The sequence below is a fragment of the Thunnus thynnus genome, chromosome 20 (assembly GCF_963924715.1).
Source record: "Thunnus thynnus chromosome 20, fThuThy2.1, whole genome shotgun sequence".
NCBI lineage: Eukaryota > Metazoa > Chordata > Actinopteri > Scombriformes > Scombridae > Thunnus > Thunnus thynnus.
The window spans coordinates 10,556,618-10,583,425 of NC_089536.1; the positions used below are offsets into that span (position 1 = coordinate 10,556,618).

Below are 26,808 nucleotides of genomic sequence, written 5' to 3' on the forward strand. Positions count from 1 at the left end.
TGGCATTTTATGATGTGAGAGGTCTTTTTTCAAGATGTCATCACTTTGTCTGGTTTGTGACAAACCGCACAGGAAAACTTTAGTGCTGTAAAGTACAAAATGAGGAAAGTAAAGACTGAATACGAAACTGTTTAGACTGTTTAGAAGGACCTTCTCTGCAGCGATAGTGGTCTTCACCCCCCTCCACTCTGAGCCTTTTTCCAGACGGACCGCAGGGGTCTCAGGACTCCAGCTGGTAGATCTATTCCTCAGCCTCCCTTCCTAAACCACAAAGTACACAGCCAACTGCAACCTACTGTATGCAGCAGTTTCTCTCTGGGGGATGAGCCATCACTCACCTTCACCAGAGAGCTTACGGTCCTGCAGATAAAGATGCCCTCTTTTTTTTGATTGAGTTTATTACTGTGGCTATATGGACTTGTAGGAACACAATTCTATGTACATACATTTATAATTGAAATGGTAACATTTAAGTCACTGTGATCAAACCTGTTTACACTTTTTTCTATTCAGGCAGCTGGAGGTCGGTGCCTTGCTCACAGGCACCTTGATAGCTGATGAGGAAGAGGCTATGTGTTTTTGTTTCCACAGTTGGAATTCAAACCTGCTTTTTTAACCATTAGGCAGCCACAGGCCTGTCAGAGACCGTAGGAGCTTAGATTTACTGGGTGCTGCTGTTTAGCGCTCAGGATTTTAGAAACAAGCAGACTATTTTTGTATCTTGGGAGACATGACAGCCAGACAGCCCACGTCCTGTTGTGAGTCATCTTTTAAGAGCCCTTTCTTGCATTATTATGAACCTGGTGTCGTGTTAATATAACAATTCAGAGGCTGAACAACAACCCATTTTATCTTCCCTGTAAATGCCAGTCTGTCATTTTAAACAGACGCCTATGGGTCTTTTAGGATAATATTGCATTAAAAGTTATGAACGGATTCTTGAAGGTAGACTAGGCCATGTGTCTCATTTTCAGACCTTTACATAACATCTGTCTAATATTTAATGGAGCATAATGTCTTGCTCTATCTGCAAGAACATTTATTGTGAGAATTTTCAACATATTCCAGACGGCTGATAAAGTGTAAGCACATATTATTTCCTTTATTCCCAACTCTCCATCCATCTTGCGAATGTATTTAGCGAGATTATTTTCCTTGAATATGAGCATGACCTCATTTTTTTATCCATGTCTGCTCTTGACTCAACCGTAGCCCAATCAGATATATAAGCAGTATTCAGATTATTCTGCCATTACAAAGTACAAAAGTTAATGCTGAAATGACTTTAACAAACACTTGAATGAATACAACAGTACAGAGACGACAATGGAAAGCACCTATTGTCCTCTGTTGGTTTGTTGCAGTAACAACTGGATAATCACTTCCACATTTATGAATTGGTCTCTTTAATTTCGCTGGTACGCTTTCTCATATTCACGGCTTTTCTTTGTTAGTATTTAGATTTCGAAATTAAACAGACAACTCAGCTGTGCTGACTTCCACTCTATCCCCAAAATGCTTGTAATAATGTCATAGTTGTTGTAAGTAGACATGGGGGAAATAAACAAACACAATAAATGAACTACCTCCAGGGCCCCATGTATTGCTGAAATGCTGCTATAAGAGCATAAACGCAGACCATGTCTTCATATACTAGATTTTTTGCCTATAAGGAATGACACATTTTTTACATTCTGTAAACAATAGCAGAAGTGTAAGACAGAATAATTTGAATATGAATAGCCAGAAATGCCTTTGACATTACAATACACAAATGTGGCTTTATTAGAGATTTATGATCATTATGGAGCAATGAAAGGTACTTTTAGCATCTGCTGGCTGTCTCTAACTTCCTATTGTGTGTTCTTTCCCTCGGATTGTCCGTCTTTCTGTCTGTTTCTCTGGCTCACGTTTTCACCCTTTCACCCATTTAAGCAAACACTGACCATAAATTCAAGTGAAATCTCATTTTCTCAAGGCTCTGGGGTGCCAAAGGGAATAAACAAAAGCAGCCAAAGTTTTTGACCTCTGTGGCTGCTGACCATAAAGATAATCAGCCCAGGCTCACAGTCCTGGCTTCCATCCTCTCCTCCTCTGACAGACAGACAAATAGACTTGCTGGAGATAGTGTGAGCTTAGTGTCAGCTTGGAGGGAATGTTCGCTCTACTTGTCCTCCATCCTGTTCTCCGTGTTCTCACAGTCCACTGACCTTCCTATGACCAGCACTCCCTGCATGTGGGGTCACTGACTGAGCAAGGAAGCCACGCGTGGTCATCAGTCAGACAGTCAGATTTGGGTTGAAGGAAACCCGTCTCTTTCAGCTGATCCAGGAGTTTTTGCTCCTCCTTCTGTTGCCCTCACGCAGAGCAGTGTCCTTGTGAAAAAAGAAAGCTGGATGGAAAGCAAAAACAGCATCCGCTCTAGTTGACTAGCACAGCAAAAAAGACCTCCAGCAGCAGTTTCCTCCTCTTGCCCTAAAAGGTAGCATCTCTGCTGCTGATGCTCTCCAATGGTGAATTCATCCCCGTTTTTCCTTTTGTCTTCCTGCTTTTGACTCGTTTAAAACTCCAAATTCACACGAGACTTAATGGGAAACCTGTGTAGGAGTTAGAGTTCGGATGCCTCTTTCATCGCTAAATTTAGCTTAGTGATAAAAGGAAATGGTGCAGAGAAAGTCAGAGACCTGGAGCACAGAGTCTTCCCGTGTCTCCATGTCATGCAGAAAGCAGATGCGTTTGGCTTCCCATCCTACCCGTCATTAAGGTTATGAGTCTGAGGCCCCACAGTGCTGAGAGATGGACACACAGGGAGTAGACGGAGGCAGGGGAAGTATGTGTGATGACTGGAGTTGAGGTTTCTGGTGTTTTTGCTTTGTCAGATGAGGTGTGAAAGCAGTCCCCCTCCTCTTCTGTCTACCTGCCTCCATCTCTCTCCCTTCTCACTTATTTTCTTGCCGTCAGCAACTTATAATAACTCCCTGTTGGGGTATGGAACATGGCAGGGTCTCCTTTGGTTGGCCTCCTTACTCCTCCTCACTCACTCTCACCTAATCCCTCTAGCGCTGGGGACAGGGGTGAGCTGCCAACAACAATAGGAACTGCCAGGGTTTGATAAAGAGGCTGTGGACTGCTTCAGGGTGCAGGGACCCCATGGAATCAAAGCCCGAGTCCATGTCACAGTTCCCTTTAAAATTTGGTGACACATGAGGCGAGAGAAAAGCTATAGAGGTTGTCTTTCTTGAAAAACAAAAAAGCATATTGGGTAGTAGTAGACCCAGTTGTCTGATGGCGGAACATAGTTATTATTGAGGACAATGAGGACATGTCCTCTGTATTTTTTCAGAAAAAGTGGGGGTTTTCGCAACCTGGAGGGACTTAAAGGAATAGTTTGACGTTTAGGGAAATATTCATATCCACTTTCTTGCCAAGAATAGATGAGAAGATTGATACGACTCTCATGTGTGTCAGTTCAATAAAGAGCTAGAGCCAGCAGTCTGGAATCGTGTCGTTAACATCATGGTTGCCAGGCAAACAGCAGAGACTCCAGGAAGTCACTGCGGCCAGCCAAGAAATAGTCCCGCACATGACCCCATGTAAAACCACAAAATGTCATTTTTACACTTTTTTTTTTTTGATTAAACAAACAAGATATAGCATGATAATTAATTAGGTTTTGACATGCTGGCAGTCTGATTTTGTTACATTCAGACAGAGTCAGGCTAACTGTTTCCCCTTGTTTCAAGTCTTTTTGCTAAGCTAAGCTAACCAGCTGATGGCTACAGCTTCATATTATACAGACAAATATGAAAGTGTTATCAATCTTCTCATTTAACCAATGGCGAGAAATTGAATAAACGTATTAACTATTCCCTTATCATCCTAGTAATGTGTCATGATGTGTATTTGATACTGGAGGCTGATTCCTGTTATATTAATGGATGAATAAAATATTCAGTTTGAATAAAACTTTGAAACTGCACAGCAAACACCTTCATTTTGATAAATATGAAAAATCCAAAAATTCTAAAATTTTAGAGGCTTTTTGTTTTGGTGTCTGGTCAGGTAGGAGAGGGGATTTATGTGGTTGTGAGTTTGGGGAGACACAGAATTTTTACAACCCTGGCTATGACCCTGGTCTGGCGATTGATTTTGTTCAAAATACCAATGAAAATGAATACACTGATGGTGCTGTATGTTGGTGCAAATCGACCATGCTCACCTTGTCTTAATGCTCGATAGATCAGCGATGCCGTAAAATGAACGGGCCCCAGTTGTGTGCTCCATCTGCATGCTCTGATGTATGATGTGATGTCTACAAACAGTCTGTCAGAAAAAGCCAATAATGTTCCACGTCCTGGGTGCATCAGCTGAACATGAGGAGCAATATTCCTTCCAGGGATCAATGGACCACGGATGATCGACGAGCAACCAGAACGCTATTGGGAAATCAATCACCAACTTTAGAAACGGTGATATGATGCATAAGAAGCATAACATAACACAGTCTTTTGTCAGCATTCACTGCGGAAGTCAGTTTTAATGAACGCTGGTAGCAATTTATGAATGCACAGCAGTTGATAAACGTATTGTGTTGCTTAATAAATTGGACATTTAATTCCTCGTCGTAGTACAGACAACACCTGCTGCAAACGCATGTGGATTCTAACCTTGCAAGATTAATTTCTCTTTAAATAATTGAGTTGTTTTCGTTCTGTCTCCTCCAACTCTGATCTTGTAGCCCTCCTCTCTCGGTGTTGTCTGCACATTCTCAGCTGTCAATCATCTCCTAAGAGAACGCTGGGTCAGGGTGCACAACCAAACCCACCTAATACATCAAAATCACACTTTTATTAGAAAGAAGGAGGACATCTCCCTCACTGACACAATCAGAGGAGTGAAAGACATGAAGGGAGGGAGAGTAAATTTGTATTCAGTTCTTAATTGTTTGATTTCCCCGAAGGCATGCAAGGCGGGGAGAAGGACAGGAAAAAAAAAGGGGGGGAGGGCGTATAAGTACAGACAGGTTTAATTAATTGAAATGCTGCTTTTTTGTGTGCACGTTTACCTTGTGAAAAGAATGATAGGCTTGATTGTTTGAAGTTCCCTAGTCGCTCATTAGTTCAAGCACTAGGTTGCAATGAATATAGATGCATGAGCTTTGGGCCTTGGGCCAGTTCTTTGCAAAGCATTTGAATTAATAGGAAAGCTCAAAGCTGTTGCATTAGCATGACCCGTTCTGAAAATGACTTTGCATTCACCCCTTCCTCAGTCCCTCCTCCCATTCTCAGCCTTAACCCACATAATGATTAAAAAAAGATGTAGAAAAACAGACAGAGAAGTTGTGATGCAATTAATTGTTTTGAAGCTGCACATAAAGATTATTGTTTCCACTTGGAATGTATCCACAGAAGGGAATATAAATCTAGTCAATTTCCATCTGTAGGCTTTCAGTATTCCCTGATTTTGCTACAGGCTAGAGGACATGAATATCAAAATGTGTCTAAAAGGGTTGGTTCACCCACACTACAAAAAATAGATTTTCTCATTTGCTTCTATCTTGCCATGCAGATAGTTTTATTTGCCCAGGGTCTGAGGTATCTATCCTTCAATCTCCGCTTCAATAGAATGGAGGTAAGTTAGATTTTGTTTGTGGTGCCCACAGTAATATAAAAAAATTATTTAAATTCAGCATCTCTTGCCTGACACAGTGTCCTTGTTACTCTGGAAAACCCACAGACCTCACTGTCAGCAGATTTTTTAAAGACTGTTTTTAGTAGAAATTAGTTCCAGTGAAAAAGGAACTACTGGTAAACCAACACTTAAAATTTTGTTTCAGAATTTGCTAAATACTCCAGGAAGGCATTACAGTTCTATAATGCCTTACTGACTTTCCAATGTAGGGTGCACTGAGAGTTGAATAAGTTGACTGGAAATCAGCCAGGGAGTGTTGTGGTTTGCTGATGGTGTTGAAAGAAAAGAATGTGTTGCATGGTATATTATAAGCTGTGAGCTGCTGTGTGTGGAACACAAACACAATCTGCATTGTGGAAACAGCACAGGCAGCTATGCCTGTGTGTGTACAAGCACACACATACATGCGTACATACACACCCACGCAGACAAGCATAAATTATGCCGAGGTACTATCACATGTAGTCATTCCTACATACGAGCAGGGACGCACTCTCTCCTTCCATCTCTCCCACACACCCCCACACACACACACACACACACAACCGGAGCTTGTCCTGAGGGAGATGAAGAGGCAGAGCAGAGGCACGCTCTCTGCCACAGAGGAACAGAAGCCCCGGGGGCAGATAGGAGTAGAAAGCAGGATGAAGGATCTCCCCTCCAGTGATCCACAGCAACAAAGGCGATTTGAGAAACTGCTGCTTTGGCACCCGGAATAATTAGTTTCAGATAACAGTGTCACTGGGCCATGCCACGAAAAAGAAAGAGGGGGAAAAAAAACATCCACCTTAGACAAACTGCCAGGATTTATCTGTTTTATTTGTTTTCCTTCAGCTTAAATTTAGTCACAATCACTTGCTTAATTACAAGCATAAGGAATGTAAGCTTCATATTCCACTTGACCTGAAGTGGAGCATTTTAGAGTTCCAACTGTGCCCATCAACTGTCTTTGATTAGTCACATGTGATTACTTTTCCCCGAACCCTTGGGGATCGGTGATATCATGGGCAATAAAATGACAATAAATGTCTTTTTAGAAGAAGTAAGAGAGACTTGCCCTGCTGTAACCCATGAACGAGCGACTTGTAGGGTGATGGTTGTCATAGACACCATTCGTCCCATTTGGTGTGTACATGCATGCCTTGGGGTGACAGACTCTGTGGTGTAAGCAAAACACATGAGAGCCAGATGTGATGTTACAATGTCGACAAATGACAACAGGCAAAGAGACAAAAGAGGGAACTGACAATTATGAGTAAAGGCAGCAGTCTACTATCTGAGTCAAAGTTTTCTTTTAGTTATCCTGTGTTAAGACAGTTTGAAGTCATGCTTTTGCGATTCTTACAAAAGAGCCCGTGTCTAGAAATGAGTCGTAGAATCAGCCAACCAATGAAATGTCAAACAAACATGGCTTTTTATCATTTTAATAAGGTTTCATTGTGCTTGTCAGACTGGAATGATTGGACTATGTGTCACTCCACACTGCATTGTGGTGCAATGAGAGACAAAGTGTTCCCATAATGTGGTGAGGCAGCAGCACATGTGCCGAATGTGACACAGGATGCAAAACAAGTCCTCATACCTAAATGTAAATTTCTATGCGCCTTGCAAAAAACGACCCACATGGCTGTTCCAAAAGTGATCTAAGAGTGTTTCCTGATCTGCTTGCTTTGTGATTGCGGTTTGGTTAATGCCTTGGCAACCGAAACAACTTTGTTAAGAGTAGAGAAAGATCGTGGTCATGCAACATTCACTCCGACCTCCTGCTTAAGAGCTTTTGTGGTGGTATCAGTATCACGCCACTTGCACCGAGTCATTATTCTCTCAACGATTAGAGCTTGCTTGACGGATAAACATAAACATTGGTCTTTTTAAGCATTTAAACAAATGACCAATGCTGTTGTTATTCTGGTGAGGGCAGACCTCCTGTGTGTATGTCCCACAAGATGATTCCTGGAGATGGGAGGGTGCTAACCAGCAAATCTGTTTTTTCTCTATTTTTTTGGTCCACTGATCACATTGTCTTTTTTGATGTACAAACTTAGTCTTTTTAGCTGCATAGTTGTAGAAGTGAACATGGCTCACTTCTTCTATCAGATGTAAGTGTTTTTTATTTCTAAATAATTTTGGTTATCGGAGCATCTTCTCTGTTTTTACACTTTAAATGAAATGAAAACATACTCTATTTTTTAATAGTTATTAAAAGACTTATGTGTATCTCAGTATAGTCTGCATCATTATCTTAGCATTTTATCAAAGATTAGTGTTGCATTTCAGCCCTAATTCCAATTATCTTCTCCATTGTCGGGGTGGAATTCATCATCCCGTCTCTGTAATTGGGATCCCGTGGATTCATCCATCACAGAGACATTACACAGAGATGACACTTTATTGATTTCACAGGGCATTCCTTGGGCTTAACCACATCAATCTCTAAGTGACAGTCATTGCAATAATTGCGTGCCACTGCTGCAAATGGCTACTCTGTTTGACCATCTCACTGACCAATTAACCACTGTGGGATGCCACGCAGGTGTAAAGAATCATAATGAGGCTGTTATGATGAGTTTGAAGCAGGATAAAGCCCGACCTGCTTTCTCTGTGTAAAATAAACATGAGAAGCTCTCATTTTTGCACGTTCAACACAACTGGCTGTTTTGACACGGGCTACAAAACACATTTTTTTGTATTTTTGCCTTGATGTCTTTGCTGCTGGACTGAGAGTCGATCATTGAGCCAGGGGCGCCACTGAGCTGCGTGTTAGCTCCCAACTGAACATGGCAGCTTATATAAATAAAGTCAAAACCATCTGCCTTGACTTTTTTTTTTTTTTTTGCTCTTTTTTTCCCCCCCTTCCTCCCTCCTCCTTGAGCAGAAATCATTGGCTGGCATGCTCTAACGGCTCTGTTCATGACATGCTTCGTGAAAGACTGGGAGTTGCATTGAGCTCAGGGTAAGCAGGGGGAATTCTGCTTCTCTGCTCTACTTGGCACTGGCCTGCAACAGTACCTGATGTCAGACAGATCACAGCCAGGAAGACTGGCCCTCTTCCCTCGCTCCTGGAAAAAATGTTTCTAAGACAGAGACAAGGTTTTTTTGGCCTGGGGGGGGGGGTTGCACTATTGTAGGGTTTTCATGCACATGATCCCACTTTCTCCCCGCTTTTTCCAAGTGAAGCTGGGTTCTTGCCACTTGCCACATAAAAGCAGGGGGACATTATTACTACCACATTGCCTCACAAGTCTCTCCATTGAAATGTAATGTACTAATTGGAGCTCCTAGATTAAGTTTTACAAGAAACGTATTTCTTTGATGATTTCATCTGCGCTAAATGTTTATATTTACATCTGTTCTGAATAATTTTCCGTTATGGAACAGGGCTTACAAGCACTAGTGAGCTACTTGCTCTCCAGAGGCCTAATGCCTAGCTTCTCATTTATCATAGTTAACTCTAGGATTTGTCCAGAAGTCCCTGATTAGGTTGTCTGAGTTTAATGAGACATATCGGAGCCTGTGACTGGGAAATCACTGCACATTGATCCAACTTGTATTCCAACAATGGTAATGAAGACTGTGGTGTCAATGTACTGGTCATAGCAAGTCAATTAAGATTGTGTTCTCCAAAAAAGGAAGTTCATGTTCTTTTTAAAGCGCTTCTATTACTGTCACAGATTGTGTACTTTTTTTTTTTTGCTCAAGTATACTTACAGCCTAGTTTGACACCTTATCAAGAGAAGAGGGAGATTTTTTCAGAGCGTGAAGTTGAAAATCCATTTGTGACGACTGACTTAAACATGGTCTATTTTATATTCTATGATACGCATTGGCTCTACTATCCTGTAATTTTCCCCATGGTTGCGACTCCATTTTTAAGCCACCTGACAACAGTTTTGAGGGAATGCTTTTCTTTCTCACAATAAGATTTCCGTTTCTTTTCTTGGCTCGCAGTCACATAATCAATTCAGCGCTTTGTTTTTCCTCCAAGAGTTGATCAAAAGTGTCCCAAGCAGTCTGAACTCTCCTCTCTCCCATTGAGAATGTGTTTTTATGACCCGTGCATGACTTCAGCTTAGCTCGCCTCATGTCCGTATACTCTGATGTGTAGTTATTGCCATAATCACATCACCATTTGTGCAGGACTTACATGTACCATCGTATGTCATAATCAATGGAAAACCGATGTTTGTTAACATATAAAACGCTGAGAAATACTTCCTCCAGCATGATTGCCAGGTAGAATGTTCGACATTTTGGGATTTCTTTTCTAGGTCATGTCAGCACTCACCTACAAATGAGACCTCCCTTTTGCTGTTGATTGATTAGAGACTAACTCCAATTCATCAAGCCCGTTGCAATTAATATATCTCACACACCTCTCCATTTACTCTCCTTACATACAAGCAGAATAAACACTAACAATTGGGACCACATGTAAAAGAAAGATGGAATTTGCTGATAAATCACCAAAGACATTAATTTTCAGAGGTTAGCGTGGCCGTATTTTCTCAATTAGAGCATTCACGATAGAGAATGTGTTTGAATGGTTAGCTGTGACATTTAATTCTGTATGTGAATCTATTCCATTTAGATAAGACATAGCATAAATCCTGCTGTTATTTCCCTATACAAAGACAGACAGAAGGGGCTGACAATATCGAACAGAGATACAACAGAAAAAAAATATGATAATTTAATGCAAAATGAACAGAAGTGGCATTTAGTTGCTGGCATTCAGGATTAGTTTGAAGTGACTTCATTGTCTTTCTGTCTGTGTTGTCAAATCTACTGACAGGCAAATCTAACTCTTTCCCTCACTTAATATATTTTCTTTCAAAAAGGTATTTTGTCTCGTTCAGCCTGGAGACAGCATGACAAGATGTAAACATAACTGTAATTATGGGTATTGTACCTGTCTAACTGACGCAGAGAAGTTAAATATTTTTCCATCAGAGTTTTTAAGACAAGTTCATGCGGCAGTGGCACAAATCTCAGCCATATCTCCTTCTTGTTGACTCACACTGGCAGTTATTGTGGCTGTTTGGCTGTCAGCCTGTCTACACTTGGGACAGGTTCTTTGGCATTAACAGCCAGAACGTGGCATCTTCTTGGTGACTCATGATGCCTCTCCCCAACGCCGACTTTACTGTCATTCAGTCGGAGCCCTGCTGGAGGCCCGTCCCGTGGGTAATGCATTTTAAACGGGGGGTGTGAACCCCTGTCCCCTCTCTTTCCCCATGCCTCATTAACTTCCCACTGATTGATAAACAGTGAGCTGCCGTTGCCATGTGGGGTGGGTAGCTTGTGGAATTAGACACAGAATGTAGTTGGCTGATGGTTCATCACTCGGCAAGAAGGGATTCACCCTCAAGTATTATCAAATAAATAAAGAAATAATGTTTTATTGGCTGGGTGACCTGCAGTGAGAGCTTTTCTGTCCATGTGTATCCACATTTTGCTCACTCTGTGTTGCAAATGGTACTCCTGGTGTTCCTCTCTATGCTTGCTTATGTGTGTGTGTGTATGTGTGTAGTGCAATTTGCATTATGCAAGCTCATATCTGGCGGTTTATGGATTTCCTTCCTTTCAGGCAGCCAGTAGTTTTATTCATTTCAGTGAACATAATCTCAGTCCGATTGCACTCCGGGTTTGTTTGTTTGAGTTCAAACCTGAGTTTGAACTTGAATTCCCCCTAACTCTGCAGTGTACATTTGCATAATGCTTTCCTCATTAAAGTAAAAGTGTTAACCACCGTTGCCAGGAGTCAATCTAATCTTGGCACCCATTATGTAGTATGCTATGAAGCTACTAACTATGTGAGTTACCAGCCTGGGAATGCTAGTGATGAGTCATTCAAGTCAGTTACATATCCAGTGGGTTGGCACTGTAGGCATATAGGATACCAGTCAAAGAATTGGTCTACAGTAGTATAGTTTGCAGGAATAATGGGGAATACATGTACAAGGAGCAAAGAAGTAAAGAACTGTTTTCAGTTTTCTTCCTCTGTCATGCTTTGTGTTAGCTAGTGAGTTTTCTTGCTTACAGTGCAAGAATTCCAATTATTATATTATGATATGCACATGGACGGTGTTTTCTACTAGAATGGATCTCAGGGCAACTTTTTGGTTCCAGTCCTGGTTCAGAAAAAGTTTGTCTTACCCAATTTGTAGGTCAGTCAATCTTTGTTTTGAATTAAACTATCAGTGAGAAAGTTCACTTACAGAGAGGTGAGACTTGCTCGGTCTAACCCAACAGGAATGCGCCTCTATCCTGACCACACCTTTCAATAAAATAAACACATTTAAAAACTGAGGGGAAAAGTCAGTATCCAAACAAAAGCATACAAATCAAGTGGAATAATGTACAAGATATAAAGTATGATTACATCATCAAACACTATGAAGACACCAGTACAAATATTTGGTTATAGCAAACAGTCAGAGTAGTCATTGATCCAAAGGGAGTGTGGACAGGCTCTGGAAGTGTGCTAGAAAAGGCTGTCACCTCTTATAGAAAGAGTCCATTTACCTTCTAAGGGTAAACTTAATTTTCTCCGGCTGGAGGAAGAACATGGCATCAATGAGCAGTTAAACATACCTTAAATGGAATGAATTTATATCTAAATCATAGACTGGTTTGCATCTTTTTCTGTTTGGAGCCAAGACTTTCCAAATAAAGAGTGCAGGGTGTCACCTTTTACATTCTGGAGACATGCCCCACATGCCTCGGATCAAAGTGAACCCTAGCTTACTTGAGCTAATGTTAGCTACTTAAGCTAAATTGTGCTAACAGGGCAAGTATTGTAATCAAGCAACATTACATTCGAGAATGCTTTAACACTTGAGGGAGTCGATTAAAATGAATAGAAACTGAGGGCTAACTTGAAAGTAGGAAATGTGTCTGGTGGCATACTAATGCCTTTGTTGTAATGCAACAAGATTTAATGTCCTCTTAATGTCCTTGAGCAAGACACTAAACCCCAGTGCTCACCCACTGAAAGTCACAAAAAAACACTAAATGAAACATGTGGATGACACATGGGTGTCTGCAGCATTTTCTTTCATACCCGCACACTCCTGGAGCGTTAGCGGTGAGCAGAGACATACACACACACTCACTCACCACTCTAAATTGTCTGTTGTGGGCAGATGTTGAGGTTGTGTGTCCGACTGAGAGCACAGACCTAATTAAGACTGAAGAAACACATCATTTTATTTGGCTCTCTCTACTCTTTGGCCTCGCTTTGATCCAATGATTATTACCAGCTCTTTGGCTCTGTAGAGGAGTAGAGGGCGGGGAAGCATTGTGTCTCACGCTGACAGCTCCCAAACAAAATAAGCCCCATCCCCGGGTTGTTACAGCTGACACTCCCAGCTGAGTTGTCAGCGGTGAGGTCAGTAAGAGAATCCAGCTGCCTGCTGAGGTTTCTTCCTCTGCTGTGGATTAGCACCAGCCAACCATCTGCTGGTGTCCTGTAGTGTTCATTAGTATCGCTTTACAGTATGTACATACACACATAGGCCACAGACACTCTCTTCCTCACAAAACATGTACATAAATACACATGCTCATGCTGTAATAATCTACCCAGGAGGGTTCCACATTGCTTTTTTGGATCTCAGCTCATATGGTGATCTCTCTGTCTGCTGTTCATCCTCCAGCTGAGTGTCCTTCCCTCTGCCAGAAAGAGGATGGATCCTCAATAACCTTTGTGGGTGACAAGAGGGGCAGCCAACATTGTAGTGGGGCTGTGACAGTATAGATTTTTTTTGACACCATGGTGATAGGAGAGCACAGCTCAGTGAGTATGTGATTTACAGTACTCAATCATAAATCAAATAATCACCAGAAAAGGTTACAAGAGGCTCTAAAAGTTTTGTGGTTAGCTGCTTCTTGAAGGTGGGCAGCTGTGGTGTGCTTGAATTCGCAATAGTAACAGCTATAATATGTGCTGTGGTTATGGGTCACTAATTGTGACCCATAGCCACAGCACAAAAGAAAAGCAACAAAATGTCCATTGAAACTTTTCAAGCTACTCCTGTAGCACAATCTACCTCTCTGATGTTCATCTGTATGTTTAGTATTTTCCAAACACATTCCAAATACAGTACTTCTGTTTTGAAATCTCTTCCTCATAGCTCTGAAGCTCCCAGGAGGAAACATATTTACCAATTTATTGGTGAAAAAAACTTTGCCAGTGAGACAGTTGAAAATACATGTCCCTCAGCGAAGATATACCTGAAGTTTTAAAAAATGTATTTAACATGCATGACAAATTCCCACATATGTACCATAGCCACCCACAAACAACTGTCATCAGATCTCCAGATATGGGTACAATGTCAGTTGTTTTCCATAAAACACTAACACAGTAAAAAGTATTGCTTAACTTGGTGATGTGTTGGTAGCTCATTGTAGCTGTTTCTTCTTCTTTTATAATTTCTCCCTGCAATATTTAAAATTTTACACAAGAATCGTTCAAAGATCCACATCTTTATTACAAAAAGGCATATTTTGCACCATGGACTGCATATAAAATGGACGAAGAACGCTGCCTTACTAGGCACACTGGGCCATTGTTAGCTACTTTAGCTAAACTGTTCTAACATGGCAGGTATCATAATCAAGTAACATAAACTTACCAAAATATTTCAACAATAGTCCAACAAGTGCGAGTCCCGGAGCCAGGGAGAGCAGCAGGAGAGTGAACTGTCAATCACAGCTGTCAATCAAAACCCACACGGCAGACATCAAAGCTACTATAAGTCTTCAAATCTTATACAGAGCAATAATTTCCAAAAATCACCACTTATTATAGGGCCTGAATTTAATGATTGAGACCATAATGACAGTGAAAAAAATGACTGACTTAGTATTTCTAGAGAGAAGTTGATGCTTTTTTGAGTAGGAGTCAATTGGACCCAGCATCTAGTGGCCGTAGGTGGTACTGCACTTTGAGGTACTTTCTCATTGGCTTCAGCCTCAAGCAGTGGTAGTCGTTGCTTGGTTGGCACCCACCCGCTAACATCATGTTAACTGATAGTACAGGAAGCTGCAGCTTCACTATAAAAGCCTTACAGTGGTTGGCTGGTCGAAAGCTTTGATTGTGAAGCAGTAATGACAAAACTGAGTTCGCTGTGATGGAAATAAGTGAGCACTTGGTCGAAATTAGAGGGAAAAAAGGGTTAGGTACCTTATTACTCAGGTATTGTGGTAATCTCCACAGTCCCACATGGTATCGACCCCTGAATTTATTCTGCACTTTCACCAATTATTACAGAGGGAGGAAGAAAGCCTGCAGCAAAGATTTGCTGTGTTGATTTATTGTCCTCTCTAGACATAAACTGTAAATGGATCACTGGGTAACCTCAGAGAGTCACTTTATAGGGTTATTGATTCCCATCTGTAACTTAAAATGATTTCTTCATAGTTTTCCTGTCAACACAATCTCACTATTGCCATTTTTGTCAGATTATATTATTATGTTCATCTGCTTATTATTTGCTGCAGTATTGTCAGTAAAATATGTAAGCTAATTACTGTTCTGCTGCATCACAGGGAATGAGAATGGATTGATATTGAATGCCTGTTCACGGTGCCTGCATGTGGTGTGAAAGCAGTTTAATTGAATACGTCACAGCAGCCCCTTTTTTTATCTATTTTCTTTCTTGATGCCTACAGCTGCTCAGTTCAATTTATGCTCTCCTAAAGCAGGGTTAAGTTTTAAATCACATCAGGCTGTTTATGTTCCATGCAGGTCTGGCAGTGGTGGAACGGCTTAAGACACTGTGATTGATTTTTTTTGGATGAAGCCCCTTAGGGTCACTTCTGAGTGTTTGTTGTCTTTGTTTATCCTTTCTAGGGGGCTGTTTGCAAGTAACTATACAGAAACCCATTACCTGGAAGACGGCAGTGCAGTCACAGGCTCTCACAACTTCACGGTATGTTTTTAACAACTTTTTAATTTTCTGTCTTTTTTTTATTAAAGCTGACTCAATAAACTTATGATCTTGAGTCTGTGATGTTCTCTTCTTAATCACCTACCCAATAGCTCTTTTGATTGCTGGCCTTTATATGTATATATATATATATATATTTTATTTACTGTGTATATTTTTTTGGGGGGGAGGGGGGGGAAATTTATTCCTTTATTATAATGACAGTGAAGAGATGACAGGAAACAAAGGGAGAGAGAGGTGGGGTATGACATGCAACAAAGAACCGCTGCCGGATTCGAAGCACAGACATTGCGGTAATGTGGCATGCCACTTAACAAGTAGGCTACCGAGGCGCTCCTGAATGCTGGCCTTTTATGGAAAAGGCCAGCATTCACCAACATCAACCTCTTCTTCTTGTCAGGTTCTGCTTCATTGTGTTCCTATTAGGGTCACTGATGACGTCAAGAAAAAAATGATGCTGTAATTAGACCCACTTTTGAAACCACCTGGAATTGAGCAGTCTTGCGTATAAAGAAGCGCGTGTAGGTGAGTGGGCCCATTTTTGTTTTCTGCTTCGTGGGCTAACAGATTCATATTTGATGAAATAAAAGGTGGACAGAGGTCGGTGAACAGACTCAGTTTTAGGGAACAGCTCAAGTCTTTTATAATAGATAAGCTTAAAAACATCCCCCCCCAAAAAAAGTTTGTTACGCAGGTCTGCAAGAAAATATTGAATTAGTGAACAACTAAGTGCACCGTAGAAGTCACACTGACTGAAATATTCAACACCTAAATGTTAGCTGGAGTATTAGTTCAATGTCACTTTGACTATACTGCCACCTCCTGGTTTAATAGTACACCACAGCGCATCAAAAATAAACTTCAGACTGCCCAAAACAAGTGAATTAGGGTTGTATTAAAGTTACGTCCCTGTATTCGTCTTGATTCAGCATATTTTCAACAACTTAATGGTCTGCCAGTTGAAAAAAGAGTCATACAAATCAAGTTGGGACTAATGAGATCCCCAAATATCTGTCCAAATACTTCAGTCGCTTCAGAGAAAATCACAACTATGCAACAAGAGGCAGCACGACAGAGTTCAATCGGCAAAAATACCTTTTTTATACATGTCTTCAATTGACTGTAATAAGCTTCCAGTGTAGCTGAAACTCATTGAAGCAGAAAGAAATTTTAAGCAGGCGATGAAAAAATGGCTAGCAAATAGTTTTTCAGAACGGAGACCTTGCACAAATTAACTCAGAGTTGTGCATTTATGTTATTAGTCTTATGTGATTAAATGGATATTATATTTGCACCTGCCGGTTTTTGCGGGGCTCTTTTTTCTGGGTTTGAGTTTTCGTCTTTTTTCGTTTTCTTGTGACTTGCTTCAGTGTTGTGATTCTGAATATTCAGAATAAGTATTTCTCATCTTCATTAAGCTCAGTTGGGTTTTCCCCTAGAAAAAAAGGTTCTGCTTTGAAAAACAGTGGATTTTTTCAATTATCTTGAATGATTCCATAAATATCCCTTTATGAAAGGATATTTATTCTCAGGTTCAGAAAAAGCAAGACTATGATGAATTTGTATGATGTAGCCGGTCTACTTAGAACAGTTTCTATGCCTCAAAAGCTTCCACCTGTTTGCCTGATTTCAGGGATTTGATCATCTATAGTTTAGAAAGCAATTACTCGTGTAATTTCTGTTCATATAACCAGAAAGCATAATAATAGACAGCTTGTGCGGTCTGTGTACAAAACGCTTGGCCTACTTATAGCTGAAATCCACAAAAGCGGAGATTAATGTAATTCAATAATGTCCAACCCACACAGTAAGATGAACAATGTTTTCCATTTGAGACGGCTGTGAGAGTAGAGCTGGACCATCACCGACTGGGCTCGGCCTGCATATCAGAATTTGCTGCAATTCCAGAGCATGAAGACAATGAAGGAGCTGGACTGGGTCAGCTCAGGGTGGGCTCTGAGACAGTGAGAGTCCATAGCTTAGCTAGCTAAGGTATGGCATGAATGGATGGATACAATTTATTTAACTGATTAGTCATTGACTCTATAAAATGTTTGAGAATAAGGAAAAATGCAATTTTCAAGAGCCCAAGGACAAACAGTCCAGAATATTCAAATTAAACACATGTGAAACCGAGATACGCAGCAAATCCCCACATTTAAGAAGCTGAAACTAGCAAACATTTGGGATTTTTGCAACATGTTTGTCAACATGTTTTTTGCAAATCATTTCCGCACTAGATGGGTGGACCAATGATGGGAAGCTGTGTAATTTTACTGACAGTAACCCACTGTACCTGCACAAAGTCTTACCAACTTGAGAACAGGATACCCTTCATAATCCATCTCTGCTCTCATTCCTCTCTTCTGACTACAGCCAGTTCTTCATGGGAGGGTCTTTTTACTGGAAACAACCAGAACTTGTGAGCCTGATCCGTAGTTAATTTATTTGTCCTGCCGGCAGGGAGGAGACTGATATAGTGATCTGGGCAAGGGATATAGGGTTCAGTTGTGTGTCAAAGGCAAGGTACTGCTGTGAGTGACTTAAGCGTGAGTCAACCCTCCTTCAGTTCCCTCTGTCTGTTTTATGTCCTCTCCCTTTCTCACTAAACCCAATCCCAGTCCACGTATAATACAATAAATGAGTGCCATGTGCTGTAACAAAAGCCATCTATTGGGAATACGAATCACTAGCATGGATATTAAAGAGTTAACTTGGAATAATAAATACCTAGTTATGACAAACAATGTAATGTTCACACCCGAGGTTGCCTCCCACAATAATCTGGGTATTAGTTATTAATCTTCCTGATTTCAGATATGAATGCGTAAGCACTTTCCTTCCTCATTTCTTTCTGCAGAAACCTTAGAAACAGAAAATCTATTCATATCCCTTATATCAATGCATCACAGTCATGATCTCATCAAAGAAACATGAGGTGATAGCATTAACTCAGTGCACTAAATCCAGCCCTGCTCCTCCCCACTATGCTAAAATTTCATATTTCATCTAATGGGTTGTCCTGTCTTTGCACTTTGTTACTTGGCTATAATGGATTGTTCTCTTTCAGACACCTCTAGGTAGAGATATGGAAAGTGGCCAAATAGGTGGAGGCTTTCAAGGCTTTGGGTCCGCATCTCAAATGTCCTCTGAATAAGATATTATGTTGTTGGGGATAGGGTTGGGGACAGATATCCAAATCCATTTCAACCCCGTCTCCCAGAAATTACGTTTTACACTGTGACTGTTTTGCATTTTGTAAATGCAATACATAAATGCAATACACTGTTTTGCCAAATACATTTTGGAATAGTATATAAAAATACTCTCTAGGAGACATTGTTGCCATTTTGGATCTGGGTCCAAGTTGGTAATGTAGCACTGACTGTCTTACAGTGAAATATTATCATAGTAGAAAGTCATTATTGTGAATGTGTTAGCAAACAATTGCCTAATTAGACATCGAGCAAACAAGAGCAGGAGCAACATTAGCATTCATTTGGATCTGTGTCAAATATTCACTCTTTTTTTTTTAGCTGTGGTTTGGTCTTCAGCTAGTTTTGTCTTTTAGCTGTTTGGTGCTGGGCAGGTGGTGTACTATTTGCTGACAACAGCTACCTGCTGGGGCTGGAAACTATGCTGATGGGAACATGAGACTGAATCTAACAGTAAAGTTGCCGGCCATAAACCAAAATAATGAGCTGAAAGACATTAAAATGCTCCTACAAGTATTACAAGTAGTACAAGTAGTACAACATTTGATCATTTTTTAATATAAAAATATTGATTCATTCAGCTTTAAATTTTCACTTATTCATAACTTGCCTTTTAAAATTGTGTTGAAGGCTACTAGATTCAGATAATAAGATAATCAATGCTGTTTGAACTAGCTCATTAGAAGTGAGAAATTGTTAATTGGATTATCACAGTTTTATTGCAGAATTACTGTGATGGCATGCTGACATGCAAGACTAAGCAAGAATCCCCATAAATACCAGAAACCCATTCTGACACTGAACATGCAAAATCAGCAACCACTGCACGTTAGCCACCTTGAGGGAGGCTGGACATTTAAATTTACTGCCTGCACTCTATATTTAGCGGCAGTCAAAGTGGGGTGGAAAACTCACATTTCCTTGTTTTTCAGAACAGGGTGGCAGAGGGGCTGTCGGTCAGACCTCACCTGAGCAAGGCCATCCAGTCGTAGCAGAAAGACTGTTTTCACAATAAACCAGACACTTCCTCCCCACCCTCTCGCTGCCAGGTCTGCTTCAATAAACATGGGTTTAATTCACTTTCTTTACTTGCTGCTGCAGCTTGACAGGTGGTCCATGAAACCGGGTACCTGGTAATGCCTGGGAACGCAGCAGCAAGTAAAGATTGTGCTGGGAAATGTGAAACTGCACAGATTTCAACCATCATTAGCCTGTGGTGATGAGTGGGAATGTCTCCTGCTAACCCTGCAAAAGACTATTCCCCCTGAGTTAATTTGCTCATATTTCAAAGTTATCCGCTGGGACTGGTGTTGTTGAACTGTGGTTAAACCTGAACACATGTTTTTTTTCACACTGGTTCCATTCTTCCTGTCTTGGAGTTTAAATCTAGAAGTCTTTTTGTTTGTGCTCCCTTAGGCAAACTGCTACTACCACGGTGAGGTGGAGGGTCATGCCAACTCAGACGTCAGCCTCAGTACCTGTGCTGGGATTAAGTAAGTGTGTTAGAATGTGTTTCACTTTTATCATGGCAATGCCTCTGGTCTAATGTCTTAGTGATACACTACAGAAACAGTTAGATAGCCCATAGCCCAAAGTCAAGCTGTCTCTTTAACAACTCTCCCTGCTTTGGTGTCTTAGGAGAATGACTGAGCTGTTTTTAAGTTTCTTGAAAGTTCAAGTCAAGTCTAGATCATGTTTCAACTCTGTCAGACCAAGTCTCAAGTCAGGTCTCAAGCCCTTAGGACCAGTCCCAGGTCTCCATCGGCAAATTAGAAGTCAAGCTGCAAATCTTTCAGATCTCTGAATGCTGACCATGAAAATGACACATTTGAACATCTTCCTTTAAAAGCTTTGTTGATTGAGTTTTTTGGATATAGAAGCTGACACCAGTTCTTTAAAGGCCTAGGCCTAATAATTACATAGTCACTGTGTGTGGCTTGTCTATTTCTGTGTTAATTATATTTATTGGTCCAGGATTTTACCGAGTGAGCATGAGACTTCAAGGTTATTGCTCTTAGGTCTCAAATGAATCAAATTTCACAGCAGTCAAGTCCAACTCATTTTGCCTCACTGTCCACATTGCTGAAAAGAAGTCTCATAGGGCAAGAAACAGGAGCAGTCCGACAATCTCACAGGTTTTAAACAAACCCCTATCTTAGCCAAAGTTATTTGGCACAGAGAATGAAGGTGAACAGTAAAAATCCTAACCAGACTGTCTGTTATAAACATCCACAACAATTTACAGACCAACTTCCTGGATCAAGTTTTACCTTCCAGAATATCTAACCTAAATAAACGGGTTTAGATAATTTTGGCTAAACTGTTGCCTTGTTTACAACCTCTCTAATCAATTATTTTGGTGGCACAATGTTATCGAAACCATTCAAATGATTGACAAAACTACAAAATTCACTCAGGTTGCAATAAATTGTTATAAACATTTAAAGGGAAACTTCAGGATTTTTCAACCTGGTCCCCGTTTTCCCATTTTTTTGTGTCTAAGTGACTAATGTGGAAAACAATTTTTGACATTGATCCAGTATTGAGCGAAAGCTCTGCAGCCGGCAGCTGCGAAACGGTCTGTAATCTGACGGTGCAATAGTGCACCAGCAATGTATGTCTGTATTGTGTCTAAACAAGTCTTGCTCAAGGAGAAGTCTTGTTCTGAAATCTTGCAAGAGTTTAGTTGTTGTTGAAATCAGCTAAATATTCAGCCATGACTGAGTTGGAGAAAGGAGCTAGGAGGAGTATGTTGTGTTGGAGTACAGAAAGCATAGCTTAGCGTTATGTAAAGATCCTCGAAGTCATGGCTGAATATTTAGCTGATTTCGACAACAACTCAACATTAGATTTCAGAACGAGACTTCTCCTTGAGCAAGACTTGGTTAGATGCAGTAACAAACAGACCGGATCAAGTGAAAGGTAAAGAAAAACGTTTTATTTCTCTGTATGGTCCTTTCCATGATGTTGTCAGACACTTATAATAAAAATCTGAGCCTATCAGTGGCAAATACAAGCACTTTTAGTGGACGTGCATTGATGGGGCGCTATTGCGCCAAAGGATTACATTACACGGCTGCCGGCTGCAGAGCTCTCGCTCAATACTGGACCAATTTCAAAAATTGTTGTCTCCATTAGTCACTTAGACACAAAATCATGGGAAAATAGGGTCCAGGTTGAAAAGTACCGAAGTTTCCCTTTAAGTCTGACTTGAGTCCAAGTCATAAGTCTCAAACTTGAGGAATGGCATGTCAACTGAACTCAGTAAATAATAAATTTCACTTTACCAGTAAACTGAGATGACACCTTGTATATACTGTTGAAATACAGTAAAGTTGACATATTATGAGGCTTTAGACAAGTGAGGAGTTTCAGTGTTGGAAACGCTCTGTTTGCAGATGTCAAACAGGAGTAATGATTGCAGTAATATCACTGGACGCCGTCAGGAATGTTTTCTTAAAACAGCCAAACGTCTACACCCTATGCGGAGTGATTCTCCTGATTGTGAAGCCCTTGCTGTTGACTTTGGGCTTTATATGTATTTATTTATTTATTTATATCAGTTTTTCTGCAACCTGTCGGCTTAAAGACAGATGCACAGAACTTTTTTTTGACAGAGAGATACACACTACTTGGCCTGCTCACCGAGACAAATTGTTCTTGGTTTGGGTTGGCAGCGCTGGGGCTTTTGGGGGATTTAGTATGAGTTCATGTGGTTGTGAATATTGTGCAAGGTTTGTGAGAATCTCGCAGTTTATCCAGACTCAGTGCATGAGGATGTCACTTTAAATCACAGAATTTAAATATGAGAAAAGTGAAGAAAGAGGAAACGGGGAACACATCAATGGGAACACTAAGAGGCACTACTACTAAGCACTATTAATTCAAGTGGTAGCCACCATTATTGCACCGCACTATATTAACTGATGAGTGCGCTCACCACTAATGATGTATAATCTTTTCTGGTAATATTTGGATGTCGCACATAATTCAGGACCACTTTCATTTCAGACAAATCAAAAATGAACGTTGTAGTTTCTTTATTTGCTGCATATCCGATTATTTTCAATTTATTAAAAAATTGACATGTCATCTTGTCAAACCTCTGAACGAGCTTTCCATGCATCTCTTCCTCTGTCTGCAGGGGTTTAATATCTCTTGAAGGCAGATCCTATGTACTGGAACCATCTGCTGATCACACCGGCGGGACTCACTGGATCTACACAACTGAACACCTCAGTCTTGCTTCTGGCACTTGTGGCCATGATTTCAACATATCCTTCCCCACTGAACAAGCAGACGGCGGCCCATTCAGGGCTTTCAGCACAAGGGTAAGGATTACCAGAGCATCCGCTGTCTTTCGTTTTGTTTAATAAATCACCAAAGTTTTCCGCTCTGAAGAAATGTTCTTCTGGCACCCTGAGGTAGAACAAAGAGAAGGGTCTTTCATTTTTTTTAAATCTTTAATGTTCAAAAATGCTGACCACTTTCAACCTCAGTAGATCTTCAATAGGTCAAATTGATTAAACCTTGGTTTACTATATAAGCAATTCACAGAAGTAAATCAATAAACTCTTTTATATAAACATTGTTCATGACTGTATCTATTGATGGAGTTCCCTTTATACTGCATGGTCTGCTTTGTTTCATTGTTGTTTTGAGCCCTTCTAGCGGCATAGCTCTAGGAATGGGAAACCCATTCTGTCGGTCAGTTGGTAAATCCACCACTTTGGTCTAGACTGAAATATTTCTATTATATCTCCAACTATTGGATGGATTGCCATGAAATTATTTGCAGAAATTCATGGTCTCCAGAGGATGAATCCTACTGGTTTTTCCTTTCCCATCACCATGAGGTTGACATTTTTGGCTTTTAGTGAAATATCTAAACGGTTGGCTGGATAGCCATGAAATCTGATAAAGACATTAAAGCCCCCTCAGGATCAATTGTGAGCACTTTGGTGATTTCATAAGTACCATATCTGGGACTTTGGTTTACATCTAAATACATACAAAACTAATGACATTCCCATCAGGCTCAGCTGTATTTTGTGTTTATGCTCATTAGCAAATATTAGCATGCTAACTCACCAAACTAAGATAATGAACATAGTAAGCATTATCCCTGCTAACTATGCCTGAGTATAGCGTCACAGAGCCACTGACTCTTTGTCTTGATGTCATTGTGACATGGTATGGGTCAACAGGGTGCTGCAGTAGCTAGTCACCTCACAGCAAGTTTTAATCGATAGGCTGGCCGGCTCGAGCTTTTTTGTGTGGAGATGTCATATTTACCCCATATGGGCTTCCTCCCAGAGTCCACAGACATACAATTTGGGTGAACTGGGGGTGTCCTAATTTCCCATAGGTATTAATGTGAGAGTGAAAGTGGTTGTCTGGGCCTCAGCCATGTGATAGACTGGCAACAGCAGAAAATAAGCAGGTATAGGTAATGGATGGATGGATAATGAAGGTATTCCTCTCTGTTTGTGATCATTTCATTATGTGATGCAATTTTGTTTTTTTTCCATAGGATTGTCTATATAGTGAACCAGCTGTCATCAATTTGTTTTCATTATTTCCGCCCTGAAGACCCTGTGAGGTCGGCATTTTTAACATTCAATTACCACGCCTGACTGACTCAAGGCTTTTAGCATGCCTCTTCTATTTGCCCAAACTATTGTGTCTGAAGAATGTTTCTTTTCAATGAGTAGTTTTTTTTTAGACTCAAGAATACCTTAAAGTTCATTTGATTTATTGTATTTGAAAATTACTGAGCACTTGGGTTCTTCTCTTTATGTTTGCCATTCAAACATTTGCACAAGCGTTTTAACCACACTGCTCTGAAAAGGATGTGAAGACAGAACATCTTGGACCAAACAGCCAAGGTGAAACTTTGTTGTCAATCTGGAAAATATGGTTGATGTTACTTTTGACAGCCTGTATTTGGATTCCTACAGCACAGAATGTAAAACATTGCTCACCTTAACCCTCTCTATAAAAGATAATTTGCAATGTAGATATTGGTAAGTGGCTTTCTATATGTTTAAGTGGCTACTACTTGTTGAATTATTCACTCATTCTTTCCATCTGATCTAACAGTGTCCATTAGTGATATGGAGTGTATAGAGTAGAGAGTGGGGGTTGATAAACGCCTGTGCAAAGTACATTGGCTGTTAAGTGGCAACATTTGCTCAGAAGCGAGTTCAGACTGCAGATTTGTACAGTACATCATGCCTTTAGCAGGGCCCATCCATCCAGAATTAAACTGATTGCTTTTTTAGAAACCATACTCCATCCCACACTCTACACTCATGCTCCTTGCATCCCCACTGAGCAGAAAGATAAATCATAAGGGGCATGGTCTAGGGGAGTCTCTATTCTCAGAGAGAATAGGGCTTTAAAGATGATCAACACTGATAAGTGGAAAACACAGACTCCAGTGATCTTTATCTGACTTGTGAAGAATGGCAGGAGTGGATGAACATAGCTGATTCATCAGGTCAACAGACAGACACAGAGATTTGGGTGGTGTAAGATATGAAACTGATGGTCAAGTACTCAAAAGGAGGTTAAGCAGGCGAAGCATTTTATAATTGTGATGCAACACAAATGTGAGGGACTTTCCATTTTCCGAGATTTTTATTTTTATTGTTTAATCATTAAGGTTATAATGAGTGTGTTTTAGGGAAGAAGGCCAAACATATGGCTGTGCTGGCTAAAACATCGACCATCCTGTCCTTTCACATTATTAGTTTCCATTTATTCATGCAGTAATAGGGCTTCTCTGATGTTTTACTGAACTGTTCGATTCCTGTTGATGATTATAGAGCTGGCTTAGATAGCAGCCTTTGCCTTCAGTGTTAAGAGTTCTGCAATGATCCAGCACAAGCTGACAAATCCTGACAACGGCACAATGCACATTTATCCCCCTGACAGTAATAGAGGGAGAATAAAATAACAAAGAAAAAGGCTCATATTGATGATTTATGCCAGCATTAAAAAATGGTTTAATTCTCCTACAGTTTTTTCAAGGTATTTTAATATGTTTTATCTGATCAAAATGTGATTTGCATTTGTTTAAGATACTAAGTCCATACCCCTCCTAAGACAGCAAGAGATGTCACGAGATGAGTTAGAAAGGAAAACATCTCTACTAAGTGAAGACAGATGGATCGTGCAAGGGAGGTGGTCGAATATGATAATCCCTCAGGTGATTAAAAAGTGATAACACATAGAAGGATGATTTCAAAAATCGTCGCTTGTAGCATGAGCGCTTTTAACAAATTGTCGCTTTGCAGGAGCAAAAAGAATGTACCCCCATAAGTGAGAATAAAAAGTCAGATTTGCTGAACTTTGTGGCATGCAAGCAAGCTCACTTCAGCATGTTACACGGGGGCACCGAGGTGTACTGCTGCTGCTTTGATAAGCTGTGATGTGCCCTGCATGAGGGTCTTAAGATAAAGAGGCGTGCTGGCAGAGTGCCCCTGGATGATGAGAGTCAGATGGGGTAGAGAAAGGTAGAGAGATATGATGCTGACAGGGACTGCACGTCAACAACATGGGTTCCTGCTTATCTCCATTGTCACAAGACAAAAATATGACTGTCCAGGATGTTAGAGTTGAACACAACATGAAGTGGTGTATTGGAGAATGTCTTCCATGACTGAAACAGAATTTTTAGGGGCAGAACATAATATTGGGGTGGATCATTTCTGAAGTGGACTATAGCGAATATGGATTTAAAGAACTGAAAACAGCCATCCTAAACTAAATTGTGAAGTTTGTTTGAGGATGTAGGTTCGTTCTTGATCTTTTGAAACAGTACTTAATACCACTCATACTATGTATGAAGAGAGTGTAATTCATCTTCTTCCACACCTCTGCAAACTCTATTTGCAGACTGACTGTGAGATGTGGCTGAAAGCTGTGAGGCTAGAAAGTGG

At 40.6% G+C, this 26,808-nt stretch overlaps 1 protein-coding gene across 1 annotated transcript in view; it reads left to right on the forward strand.

Annotated features, from left to right (window-relative positions):
- Positions 1-26,808, forward strand: part of adam12 (ADAM metallopeptidase domain 12) — a 77,413-nt gene that overhangs the window by 23,828 nt on the left and 26,777 nt on the right. Inside the window, exons 4-6 of the mRNA XM_067577389.1 lie at positions 15,551-15,629; positions 20,279-20,355; positions 23,007-23,193. Of these exons, the coding sequence (XP_067433490.1) occupies positions 15,551-15,629; positions 20,279-20,355; positions 23,007-23,193 (343 nt within the window). The remainder of the gene's footprint in view (positions 1-15,550; positions 15,630-20,278; positions 20,356-23,006; positions 23,194-26,808) is intronic.